We start from the raw sequence: 12,484 nt of genomic DNA on the forward strand, positions 1-12,484 counted from the left end.
CCTTCATTGTGTGACTATAGAGAAGCAACAGTATACAGAGAGATGCAGAGTAGAAGGAAGAAAAGAAAGCAGAGTTGAGACAGCTGACTTCTAATAAAGACAGAAAAAAAGAGGAGAATATCTTGAAGAATATCCTGAATAATTGTTCAGGCACTGGGGTAAAATGGTGCCCATCATTTTTATGAGCACCTTTTTGCTTCATTTTACTGTTTCTGAGACTTTGAACCCGTAAGGAATATTATATTGCTATTCATATGAAAGTACTGGCAAAGTGACCTTATGAAATATGCTGTGTTAAAATTCGATTGTATTTTACCATTTCAGTTTCTGAGACAGAGTGCTGATTTACCTTGTAAATCTTAAACAGGTGTATGAAGGGAACTGACTTTATTTTTTCTTGATAGCTTTCTGTATACTTAAGTTTATTGTAATATCATGAAAGGTGTATATGTTTCAGAAATATGTCAATAAGCTAAAATTGTTTTATGCATGTTCTGCATTTCTCTTACCCTTGTTTAGAGTGTTGATTACTTTGTTTGCATAGGCAATATATCTTATGGGTCCCCTCTGTGATCCAAAGTCACTCTACAGAACAAGCTTGTCTCCACCTTTTAAACCTGAATGAATCTGTGTCCTTGAGTGTTGTCTTAGAATATGATGGATCCAATCGCACTATTTTTGACCAGACTGTGGAAGAGGATAACTTCTATGCTTGTGCAAATTTTGAGGTAAGGTGCAGAATTCGACATTTCAGAACTTCAGAGGGGGAGATGGAATTACTACTTAAAAATGAGTTTTGTGTCTGTTTCTCCATTGCTGCCCTGTAAATAAATTCTTCAGTCCCATTTTTCTAGATTCCGTATATATGTGCTAGCATGGACATGGGGAGAGGTGGGAGAGGGTAAGATTATGGAAAGAGTAACATAGAAACTTACACTACCATATATAAAATAGATAGCCAGTGAGACTGCTGTATGGCTCAGGAAACTCAAACAGGGGCTCTGTATCAACCTAGAGGGGTGAGATGGAGAGGGAGATGGAAGGGAGATACATGTATACCTATGGCTGATTCATGTTGAGGTTTTATAGAAAACAGCAAAATTCTGTAAAGCAATTATCCTTCAGTAAAAAATAAATAAATCTTAAAAGAATTAGTTTTAGAGAAATAACAAAACTTGATTTGGATAAGCTGTGGAATCTGAGAAGCAAAATTGGATAATTTTTGAGAGCCAAATAAAAAGACAAGTTATATATACAATAAAACTTGTGAAGTACTACACTTTTCTCTTGCAGGGAATGGTAGGTAATAAGACAATATAACTGTTTTCTGATGGGTTTCGCTGGTGGCTCAGCGGTAAAGAATCTGCCTGCCAATACAGGAGACATGGGCTCAATCCCTGGGTCAGGAAGATCCCCTGGAAAAGGAAATGGCAACCCACTCTAGTATTCTTGCCTGGGAAATCCCACGAACAAAGGAGCCTGGTGGGCTACAGTCCATAGGGTTGCAAAAGAGTCAGACACAATTTAGCGACCAAACAACTGCTTTTAGATAGTAGAACTGTTTAAAAATGAGGATAGAGAACTAAGTAAAGGAATGAGAGATTGGAACTCAGGAACATAGAAAACAATAGATGAGAAAACACAGGAATAACTTTACTGGAAACTGTCCTCAGGTTAAATAAAGCAATTGAAACAAGTGATCAACAAGTTTCCCACTAAGACATAATGGATTCACAAGGCTCTCTCAGCCTCAGAAGCAAATTAAGGCATTGTTTACCACCTAAATGTCTAAGAATGATTTTCCCATTTTCTGCTCTTTATATTAAATAGGTTTCCCACAAGTCTTCTGAACAGATGACTTTTGTGACTCTGTTGGTTAAGGGAGATACTCTTAAAATCTTTGAGAGGAGATCTGTAGCACTCTCTTCAGAAGAGACAGTGACCTTTGTGCAGACAGATAAACCCATCTATAAATCTGGAGAGAATGGTAAGTCAATATTTATGTTTCCTTCTTATTGTTGATTTCAGAAACTCTTTCTTCTAATTTTAAGCAATCCAAACACATTATTAAATTTAAATCCAAGTTCTAATTTGGTCTTAACTCTTCAGATCAAAAATTTTTAGAATTTTGACCAGTTGTCTAGGTCAGTTATGAAACAGTGCCCTCCAGTTTCAATTGTTGAGTGCTTTGTTTCTTACAGTTTCATGTCTATCCCACTGTTTACAAATTCTCATGACAGGCTTGCATAATACAAAGGCTGCAGGCTAGGGGTGTGTTACTTCATAACTTACCAGCTGGGCAAACTAATTAAATCTCTATTTTGACTCAATTCTTTTCATCCATAGAATGGAAATAGTAAAAGTATCTCATTTTTACTGTGAGAATAAGATGGTCAATATAAAATAGTCTCTCTGTGTGCATGCATGTTAGGTTGCTTCGGTCATGTCCCACTTTGTGCGACCCCATGGACTGCAGCCCACCAGGCTCCTCTGTCCATGGGATTCTCCAGGCAAGAATACTGGAGTGGGTTGCCATGTCCTCCTCTGGGGAATCTTCCAGACCCAGGGATAAAACTTCCATCTTTTATGCCTCCTGCACTGGCAGGTGGATTCTTTACCCTTAGTGCCACCTGGGAAGCCCAAAATAGTCCCTGGCACACAGTAAGTAATTTGTAAATGGCATTTGTTGTCATCATCATTATTATTCATACCAGAAAAAGGAATCATAAATCTGATAACTTAGGCAGAGCCCTTCTTCATTATTGCTGTAAGTAGAAGAAAGCAGAAAAAGCACCAAACTAAGATTCAGAAGGATATGATTTTTGTCTTGGATCTGAGAATAAATTATCAACTTCTGCCAAGTCAGTTCTGGTCTTTGAGATCTTTAGTTTTCTCATTTGTAAAATTAGAAGTTGGATAAGAGCATCCACACACTTTGTTCTATGAGCCTAGCGGGCTACAGTCCATGGGGTTGCAAAGAGTTGGATATGACTGAACATCTGAGCACACAGATGACTTACTTAAAAAAAAAGTAAAAACTAAAACAGAATTTATCTTATACTGAGGATTTTTTTTTTGTTTTGCTACATTATGTTTTCTCTTCTGGATGTATTAAAATACTATGATGACAGTTATAGGTGCAAAAATAGCTAATATGGCTTTTCTGGAATTCTGCTAAAATCAATATTTGCCAACATTAGTATATTTTTTCCATAAAAATTACATATAACTCATGTGCATGTGTGTGTATGTATGTGCATGTAGGCAGTTGGGTCTGACTCTTTGCAACCCCATAAACTGTAGCCCACCAGCCTCCTCTGTCCATGGGATTTCCCAGGCAAGAATACTGGAGTCAGTTGCCATTTCTCCTCCAGGGGCTCTTCCTGATCCAAGGATCAAACCCAAGTCTCTAGTGTCTCCTGCATTGGCAGGCAGCTTTTTGACCACTAGTGCCACATCAGAAGCTCATGTGTATCTCTTACCATATGTATTTCACATTTGTCCTTCTGTGATTAATTCTGCTACCAAGTTTTGAGACTTCCCTATGGGCTGTTATGGTAAAAAGTTTCTAGTGGTGGCAGAAGCTCATGCCAGCTTTGGTAACACCAGGTCATGATCAACAGACGAATTATAAATGTGCAATAAAAAATCTTTCCAAAAGGAACCCAGATCTTAAAGGGTTAAATCAGAGCTAGAGGAGAAGGAAGTGCAGTGTTCTATGAAAGCAAAGCAATTAATTTCACTGTCTATTTATAAGCAATCATATCTTGGAGAGAAAATAACAAGAATAATAATCTTATTAATAGCTATGAGAAAACTAATAATTAATAAATAATAAGAAAATATTATTGTCTCTCTTCCTCTTTCAGTTAAACTTCGCCTTGTGACACTTGATACTAAGTTCCTACCTATCAACGATGTGGTGAGTTCAGTCATTTCAAAGGCATAACGAAATCTAAACAAATTACTCCATTGCTCTATAAGGTGTCATTGGGAAGTTTTCCATAAATATGGAGATACATATAACTATAGTTTCAAAGATAAACCTCAATATTAAACAAAAAACTTTCCTATACAGGCTGCCGTCTATAGGGTCGCACAGAGTCAGACATGACTGAAGTGACTTAGCAGCAGCAGCAGCAGCAGCAGCATACAGTGAATTGTTTTACTTCTCTAGGTCTTTTCATCCTGTTAGAAAAAATGACTTACATAGAACTTGCTTTTTACTTCCCAGAGGAAAGTTTGAGTCTGTTTCAGATTTAGAGTTTTCCTGGTATCTTTGACTCTAGAAACTTTGCCATCTGGAACAGGGAGGAATAAGTCAACATTTTAAGTCAGATAATCTTTATAATGCAATATCTGGCCCCAAAATGAATTATTTTAATATTAACTTGAATTTTTCTTTCTTCTTTCAGTATCCCTTGATCACACTTCAGGTAAGAGATCTTTTTCAAACCCATCATTTAAAATGTTCAGATAAATAGTGATATGTGTGTCGTTTTCATTACACACAGCAAGAAATTAAGATAACTGAAATATGGGGGAAGGGAAATTTGTACATGCATACACAGTATAAGGCACCATGTGAAGAACCAAAGAAAGGGCTGCCACTTTTAGTGTCTGCTGTGGGCCAAATGGGGCAACAATGGATCTTCATGGAAAAACATAAGATTAGGCTCTTTATAGGGGCTTCATCAGTGGCTCAGGGGTAAAGAATCCACCTGCAATGCAGGAGACTCAAAAGACACCGGTTCGATCCCTGAGTTGGGAAGATCTCCCGGAGAAAGGCATTGCAACCGACTCCAGTATTCTTGCCTGAATGATCCCCTGGACAGAGAAGCCTACCGGACTACAGTCTATACGGTAACAAACAGTCAGACATGACTGAAGCAACTGAACATACAACACACACAGGCTCTTTCTAAGGGAGATTTATGTCTCAAATTGCTTGATTTTGGCTGCTGGCTCTTCTCAGTTTTAATTTAGCCACATTTTGTTTTAAGAAAATAGAACTCAAAAGCACCTAAAAATGTAGGAGTGCACAGAAGGTGATATTATAAATTGGACTCCACTTTCAGAAACCAGTTTGCATCTCCTTCAACCAGTTCAAATCTCTGGTGTAGTGTAATGTGGCTTTCAAATTTAATTGAAATTGCATGCCTGTCCGTAAATAGCTTGTATCAATCAACTCCAACAGTATGTATTTTAATCTCTACATATAATAGGTACCATGACTAATTAGTTCTAAAGGTTAATACATTGAAATCTAGTTCATCATTAATGATCATGTATGTAAATATAGTCTATAATTTAAATGATTTTGATTTTGTTATATGGGTGACAACTTGTCCTTCTAGTGGGATAAATAATGTTGGCCATTTTATGTTTTCTGCATTATTAGTAACCTGTAAATAATATTATCTCCACATTTAAATGTTTCATGCAGATAATGTTGTGTTCCATGGAAAGTAACAGCAAACTTAAGTAACATCGCTTTAAATGAGTAAAAAATCCATTGTTTTCAGAAACTACTACCCCTGAGTAGTAGGTTCAAGGTTAGGGCAGTAATAGCACAATGTTACTAAGGCTTCTTCTATTTACTCTTTTTTTTTCTTTCTTTTTAATTTTTTAAATTTTAAAAGTATGATAACACATTTACAGGAGACTTGGAAAATACAGAACAAAGTTACATATAGTGCAATTTTTTTAAGAAGCTAAATTAAGATTTTTAGTTGGAGTTTCAATATGAACCTCTCAAAATTAATAAAATGAATATACAGAAAAGTAGAAGGTTATAGGAAACCTGAAAAGCACCATGAACCAATTCAACATAGTTAAGATTTATGCAGTTTTGACACAACAGTACGATACACACTCTGTTCAAGTTCTCATAGACTATGAACCAGGAGACACTGATGTAGAACAAGGTGCAAAAATTTCATGAACTAAAGGAATTGAAATCATACAGAGTCTGTTTCCTTACCACTGTGGAATGATGTTAGAAATCAACATCAAAAGATATTTGAAAATAACCCATATATTTTCAAGTGCAATGTGACATTTACCAAGAGAGATCTTTGACTTAGCCATTGAAAGCCCCAATAAATTGGAAGACTGATGAAACACAGCAGGCGTTTGCAGAGAAGCAAGCATTTAAATGAGAAATTAATATCAAAATACTTTTAAAATCCCATGTATTTGAAAATTAAAGCTCCACTTTTAAATGATGGGTGTATCTAAGAAGCCATAGCGAGGAAAATTAGGAAATATTTATAATAGAATAAAAATGGAAGAGAATTTCCCAGAATTTGTTGCATGCAGCTGAAGCTACTCAATAGACTTCTATTTAACCTCTATGTCATCCTCAATATCTTGCTTTAATTTCTGTGGCATCTGAGTTTGATTCTTCTCTATCCAGTGACTTCTATTTACATGTCATCAGCCAACACTCAATCACATGAGTAATTCTTACTGAAAGTCTACAAAATTAATTTAACTTTCTAGATTTTACTGTGGAGGAAAGCAAAAAGCAAACAAACAAAAAAAAGATGAGTAGTGAGTAATGTTTCTGTGCCTTTGTAGATATCTTTTTATCCAGATTTGTTTAATTCAGTTCAGTCGCTCAGTCATGTCCGACTATTTGTGACCCCATGAATCACAGCACGCCAGGCTTCCCTGTCCATCATCAACCCCCGGAGTTTACTCAGACTCATGTCCATCGAGTCGGTGATGCCATCCAGTCATCTCATCCGCCGTTATGCCCTTTTCCTCCTGCCCCCAATCCCTCCCAGCATTAGAGTCTTTACCAATGAGTCAATTCTTCACATGAGGTGTCCAAAGTATTGGAGCTTCAGCCTCAGCATCAGTCCTTCCAATGAACACCCAGGACTGATCTCTTTTAGGATGGACTGGTTGGATCTCCTTGCAGTCCAAGGGACTCTCAAGAGTCTTCCTCAACACCACAGTTCAAAAGCATCAATTCTTCAGTGCTCAGCTTTCTTCACAGTCCAACTCTCACATCCATACATGACCACAGGAAAAACCATAGCCTTGACTAGACAGACATTCATTGAGAAAGTAATGTCTCTGCTTCTGAATATGCTATCTAGGTTGGTCATAACTTTCCTTCCAAGGAGTAAGCGTCTTTTAATTTCATGGCTGCAATCACCATCTGCAGTGATTTTGGAGCCCAAAGAAATAAAGTCTGACACTGTTTCCACTGTTTCCCCATCTATTTGCCACGAAGTGATGGGACCAGATGCCATGATCTTCGTTTTCTGAATGTTGAGCTTTAAGCCAACTTTTTCACTCTACTCTTTCACTTTCATCAAGAGGCTCTTTAGTTCCTCTTCAGTTTCTGCCATAAGGGTGCTGTCATCTGCATATCTGAGGTTATTGATATTTCTCCCAGCAATCTTGATTCCAGCTTGTGCTTCTTCCAGCCCAGGGTTTCTCATGATGTACTCTGCATAGAAGTTATTTAGGCATGGTGACAATATACAGCCTTGATGTACTCCTTTTCCTATTTGGAACCAACCTGTTGTTCCATGTCCAGTTCTCACTGTTGCTTACTGGCCTGCATACAGATTTCTCAAGAGGCAGGTCAGGTGGTCTGGTATTCCCATCTCTTTCAGAATTTTCCACAGTTTATTGTGATCCACACAGTTAAAGGCTTTGGCATAGTCAATAATCAGAAATCAATGTTTTTCTGGAACTCTCTTGCTTTTTCGATGATCCAGCGGATGTTGGCAATTTGATCTCTGGTTCCTCTGCCTTTTCTAAAACCAGCTTGAGCATCTGGAATTTCACAGTTCACATATTGCTGAAGCCTGGCTTGGAGGCTTCCAAGACATAATTTCTTTAATTATTACTGGATAATATTAATACATTTATTGAAGCAGGCTCACACAAGCTGCTAAAAGCAAATGATGGAGGAAGTGTGGCTTGAAGGATGCTTTCTTATTGTGGGACTTCCATTTAACAGTGTGTAATTTTTTTCACAATTTGAGATACGAGTGCAATAAAATGATAGAACTTTCTTTACTTCCCTGAACTACATGTGTTCAGTCGCTCGATCATGTCTGACCCTTTGTATCCTCATAGACTGTATCCCAACAGGCTCCTCCATCAGTGGAATATTCCAGACAAGAATACTGGAGCGAGTTGCCATTTCTTATTCCAGGGGATCTTCCTGCCCCAGTGATCGAATCCATGTCTTCTGCATCTCCTGTATTGGCAGGCAGATTCTTTACTACTAGCATCACCTTGCTGTGTTGTGCTTAGTCACTCAGTCATGTCTGACTCTTTGTGACCTCATGGATTTCAGCCCAGCAGGCTCCTCTTGTCCATGGGGTTCTTTCCATGCCCTTCTCCAGGGGATCTTCCCAACCCAAGGATCAAACCCTGGTCTCCCACACTGCAGGCAGATCCTTTACCCTCTGAGCCACTAGGGAAGCCCCAACTACATAAAGGATCACAAGTTAAAAAGAAAAGGATGATATTCTCATATATCCTCTGCTTTTATTTCTTCTTTATTTTCTAGGATCCTCAAAACAATAGGATTTTTCAATGGCAAAATGTGACCTCTTCTCAAAATATTACTGAACTCTCATTTCAACTGGTTTTAGAACCAGTGTTTGGAGATTACTCTATTGTTGTGAAAGAAAAATCAGGAAAGACGTTGACACACCAATTTACTGTTAATAGAAATGGTAACCAATTGCTAATTATGATTGTTGTCTTATATAATTGAAGTGTCCAAAGAACTGTTTAACAAGATAACTTTTATGTTAGAATTAGACAAATTACATTGTTTGATTTGGTTTTCTGCCATTTTCCTTTCTTGTCCTTCTATGTTTTATTGTCTCTGCTTTCTTGTTCATCATTCATCGCCTGTATCCTTATTCTGATCCCTTCCTTTTCTCCTGAGGAAATATCCCATTTTTTTTAGAATAAAGACAACCATGTAGAAAGGATCTAAAGGACTATAACAAACAAAATGTGAAGTTCCAAGAATAGGAAAGAAAGGAAAAGAGAATTATTAATTAATGAGACACCATCACCCGCTGATGGAATTTGGAGGAGCTGAACCATGATCTATACAGAGGCATACATAGAAAAATGTCATGTGTGGAAACACATTTACATGGTTGTAATCATTTTTGCTCAGCAGTGTGTGAGAGCTGAAGTAACATTATATTTCTCTTTGTTTCCAGTGTTGCCCAAGTTTGAAGTTAAGATCAGTGCACCACAAACAATAACGATTTCAGATGATGAATTCCAAATCAGCGCATGTGCTAAGTAAGTATTCAAGAGATTTAACTCCACCTGTCAATACAAGGGTTAGAGGAAACAAAAAATGAGATCAATCATGTAAACTTATGTATCTGCTTATATTAAAAGTATTAAAGAAGCAATGGATTGTCACTGTAGAATATTTGAAAAATATTGAAAAATGTGAGATATTACCTAAAATTAATTACATTAACTGCCATTAACACTTTATTTTTCTCTGGTCTTTTATGAGCACTTTCAACAATTAGACATTTTACCCACTCCAGTTAAGAAAACCTGTCACTATATAATGCCAGGCTTTTCATGTATTCCAATTCCTCGCTGCATAAACATATCTCTGTGTGGCTATACCAAATTTATCTAACCACTCTCTTATTATATGACATGCAGCCTGTTTGTCACTGTTTGTCCAAGTGACAAATAAAGTTATAGTAATGTCTTTGTGTATAAAATGTAGCATTTTAATGAAAAATTATTTACTTAAGAAAATTTTCCAGAATTGGATTTACTACAACAAAAGTGTAACAATACTATGACAAATGGCTAACATTCTTTTAGTTTTTGACTACTATGTTGTTCACTAAGTATGTTGTGCGCAAGGACGATTCCGACAGCTTGTCTAAAGCACCTTGCCTCGTTGAATCTTCACCATCAGTGGATGCTTTCACTAAAAAAAAAAAAACAGAAAGAAAAGAAAGAAATATTGAAAATATCATAGTGAGGCATTTTATCAATTTAATTTTAACTAATTTGAATCCACTTGATGTAAAAAAGGAATTCCTATGTGACTCAAGAAATTGTTATTTTCTTTTGAGGGGATTATAGCCTTTCCTCAAATTTCTAATTATAGTAAAAGAAAAAACAAGCTAATATTTATTGAATACCAATTAATGTGCTAAGCATTACATTTGTTAACTTTCTCACCATATCACTGTGAGAAAGGAGCTATTATCAACTCAATTTTATAAAGAAAGATAATGAGAGAATTTAAATAACTTATCAACATTAATGGGGTTTTTTGATGGAAGAACTACAATTTAGACCTAGGATATCTAAGTTCAGTTTCTCTCCTAACCAAGACCTCTATTATACTTTATATAAACAATTGAAAATGTTAATATTTGCCATATTTGTTAAACATTGTTTATTTAACTAATGACATGAAAAGTACCTGCCTTTGAATATTTTCAGTAGTATATTAAAGATACATTGGTAAAGGGCAGCCTGGTAGAAACATGGGGATTTTGCTGAGAATACCATAAGGAATCTTAGAAACAGTTTCTAGTCTTTAAAAAAAATGTTCTTTAGACTCTAGGAAAACAATCATAATATTTTTCTGAGTTTCAGTGAAGAGTAGCTGATCATGTGCCAGAATTTTGTAAATGTAGTGTATGAGATATTATAGATTATCTGTGTAAAAAATAATGGGATAATCAATATAAGGATCCTAAACTGGTTTCACTAGAAAAATCCTACAGAAAACCAGAATTGTCAGTGGGATTAACATCTATAATTTATCTGCTGAATGGTATGTTGTAACACTGCAATGCACTTTATAGGAGTAGTCAAAATATTTTATCAAGTATCACCTTCCAAAGACTTCCTAAAAGCTAAATGTTGATATGGAATTGGGATTTATTTTTTTTAATTTATTTATTTTAATTGGAGGCTAATTACTTTACAATATTGTATTGGTTTTGCCATACATCAACATGAATCATCCACGGGTGTACATGTGTTCCCAATCTTGAACCCCCCTCCCACCTCCCTCCCCATACCATCCCTCTGGGTCATCCCAGTGCACCAGCCCCAGGCATCCTGTATCCTGCATCGAACCTGGACTGGCGATTTGTTTCTTATATGATATTATACGTGTTTCAATGCCATTCTCCCTAATCATTCCACCCTCTCCCTCTCCCACAGAGTCCAAAAGACTATTCTATACATCTGTGTCTCTTTTGCTGTCTTGCATACAGGGTTATCGTTACCATCTTTCTAAATTCCATATATATGCGTTAGTATATGGTATTGGTGTTTTTCTTTCTGGCTTACTTCACTCTGTACAATCGGCTCCAGTTTCATCCACCTCATTAGAACTGATTCAAATGTATTCTTTTTAATGACTGAGTAGTACTCCATAGTGTCTATGTACCACAGCTTTCTTATCCATTCATCTGCTGATGGACATCTAGGTTGCTTCCATGTCCTGGCTATTATAAACAGTATTGCAATGAACACTGGGGTACACATGTCTCTTTCAATTCTGGTTTCCTCGGTGTGTATGCCCAGCAGTGGGATTGCTGGGTCACAAGGCGGAGGGTTTTATTTATTTATTGACATGGAGTTTGGATTTACTGAAATGTTGATATGGAATTAGGATTTATTAAAACTTCCTTAATGTTATATTCTACTCAGATCTAACATTAAACAATGTGTCAGTATCAGAATGATCAAACCTGCAACAGGACTAGAGAGTTGAGAGCAGAGCTAAGCTTGCTTCATGGTTGTTTCTGTGCAGGCTGAGAGAACATGATGAATGAATCAGTGTATCCAGAAAATAACATCAGTGACTGAGTTGCCAACAATTAAGACTGCACAATACTGAATCATTGTTTCTTAACCATTAGCTTGGAACAGCCAGAGGAAACAACAACAGATTAGATTATTTTAGCAAACCACCTCAGAGATGAATTAAGCTTTTAAGAAGGAAGAAAATGGCCCACAGGCAAAAGTATTTTAATAAACTGTATTAGTATTCGCCAAAACCTTTTCAGATTATAAAAGGAGAATGCTTATTCTGCTCTGTATGTAAACTTAAGCTACATATCTTTTTAGGTGATAACGCAATGAGTTTTATCTGATAAATAAAAAACAATAAGAAGAAGGAAATAAGATATGCTGGGGTATAACATTTGTGACCTGTTTAGAGTCTTGACTCTATTTTACTTGTAATTGATATTTAGAGTTGACAGATTATAGTGAGTTGGATTGAGTTAAAATATCAGAAGCATTGAGAATTGTTAAATAGATTAGTGGAAGAGAAAGAACATGGATTGTGGCCTGAGAAATATCTGAGTTTGAATTTTAATTCCATCAGTTACAAAGTGGAGAAAAGAGATACCCGATCTCAATTTACTAATCCATTAAATGAGATAACACACTTACATCTCAGGATCACTGGGAAAAATAA

The 12,484-nt window shown here is 36.4% G+C and overlaps 1 protein-coding gene across 1 annotated transcript in view; it reads left to right on the forward strand.

The window, feature by feature from the left end:
- The first annotated feature begins 163 nt into the window (after positions 1–163).
- Positions 164–12,484, forward strand: part of LOC138078766 (ovostatin homolog 2-like) — a 51,912-nt gene continuing 39,591 nt past the window's right edge. Inside the window, 7 exon segments of the mRNA XM_068971514.1 lie at positions 164–228; positions 545–728; positions 1,831–2,017; positions 3,870–3,922; positions 4,416–4,436; positions 8,543–8,711; positions 9,216–9,300. Coding sequence (XP_068827615.1) covers positions 164–228; positions 545–728; positions 1,831–2,017; positions 3,870–3,922; positions 4,416–4,436; positions 8,543–8,711; positions 9,216–9,300 — 764 coding nt within the window.

Source organism: Capricornis sumatraensis, chromosome 4, assembly GCF_032405125.1.
Source record: "Capricornis sumatraensis isolate serow.1 chromosome 4, serow.2, whole genome shotgun sequence".
In the NCBI taxonomy this organism is placed as follows: Eukaryota; Metazoa; Chordata; class Mammalia; order Artiodactyla; family Bovidae; genus Capricornis; species Capricornis sumatraensis.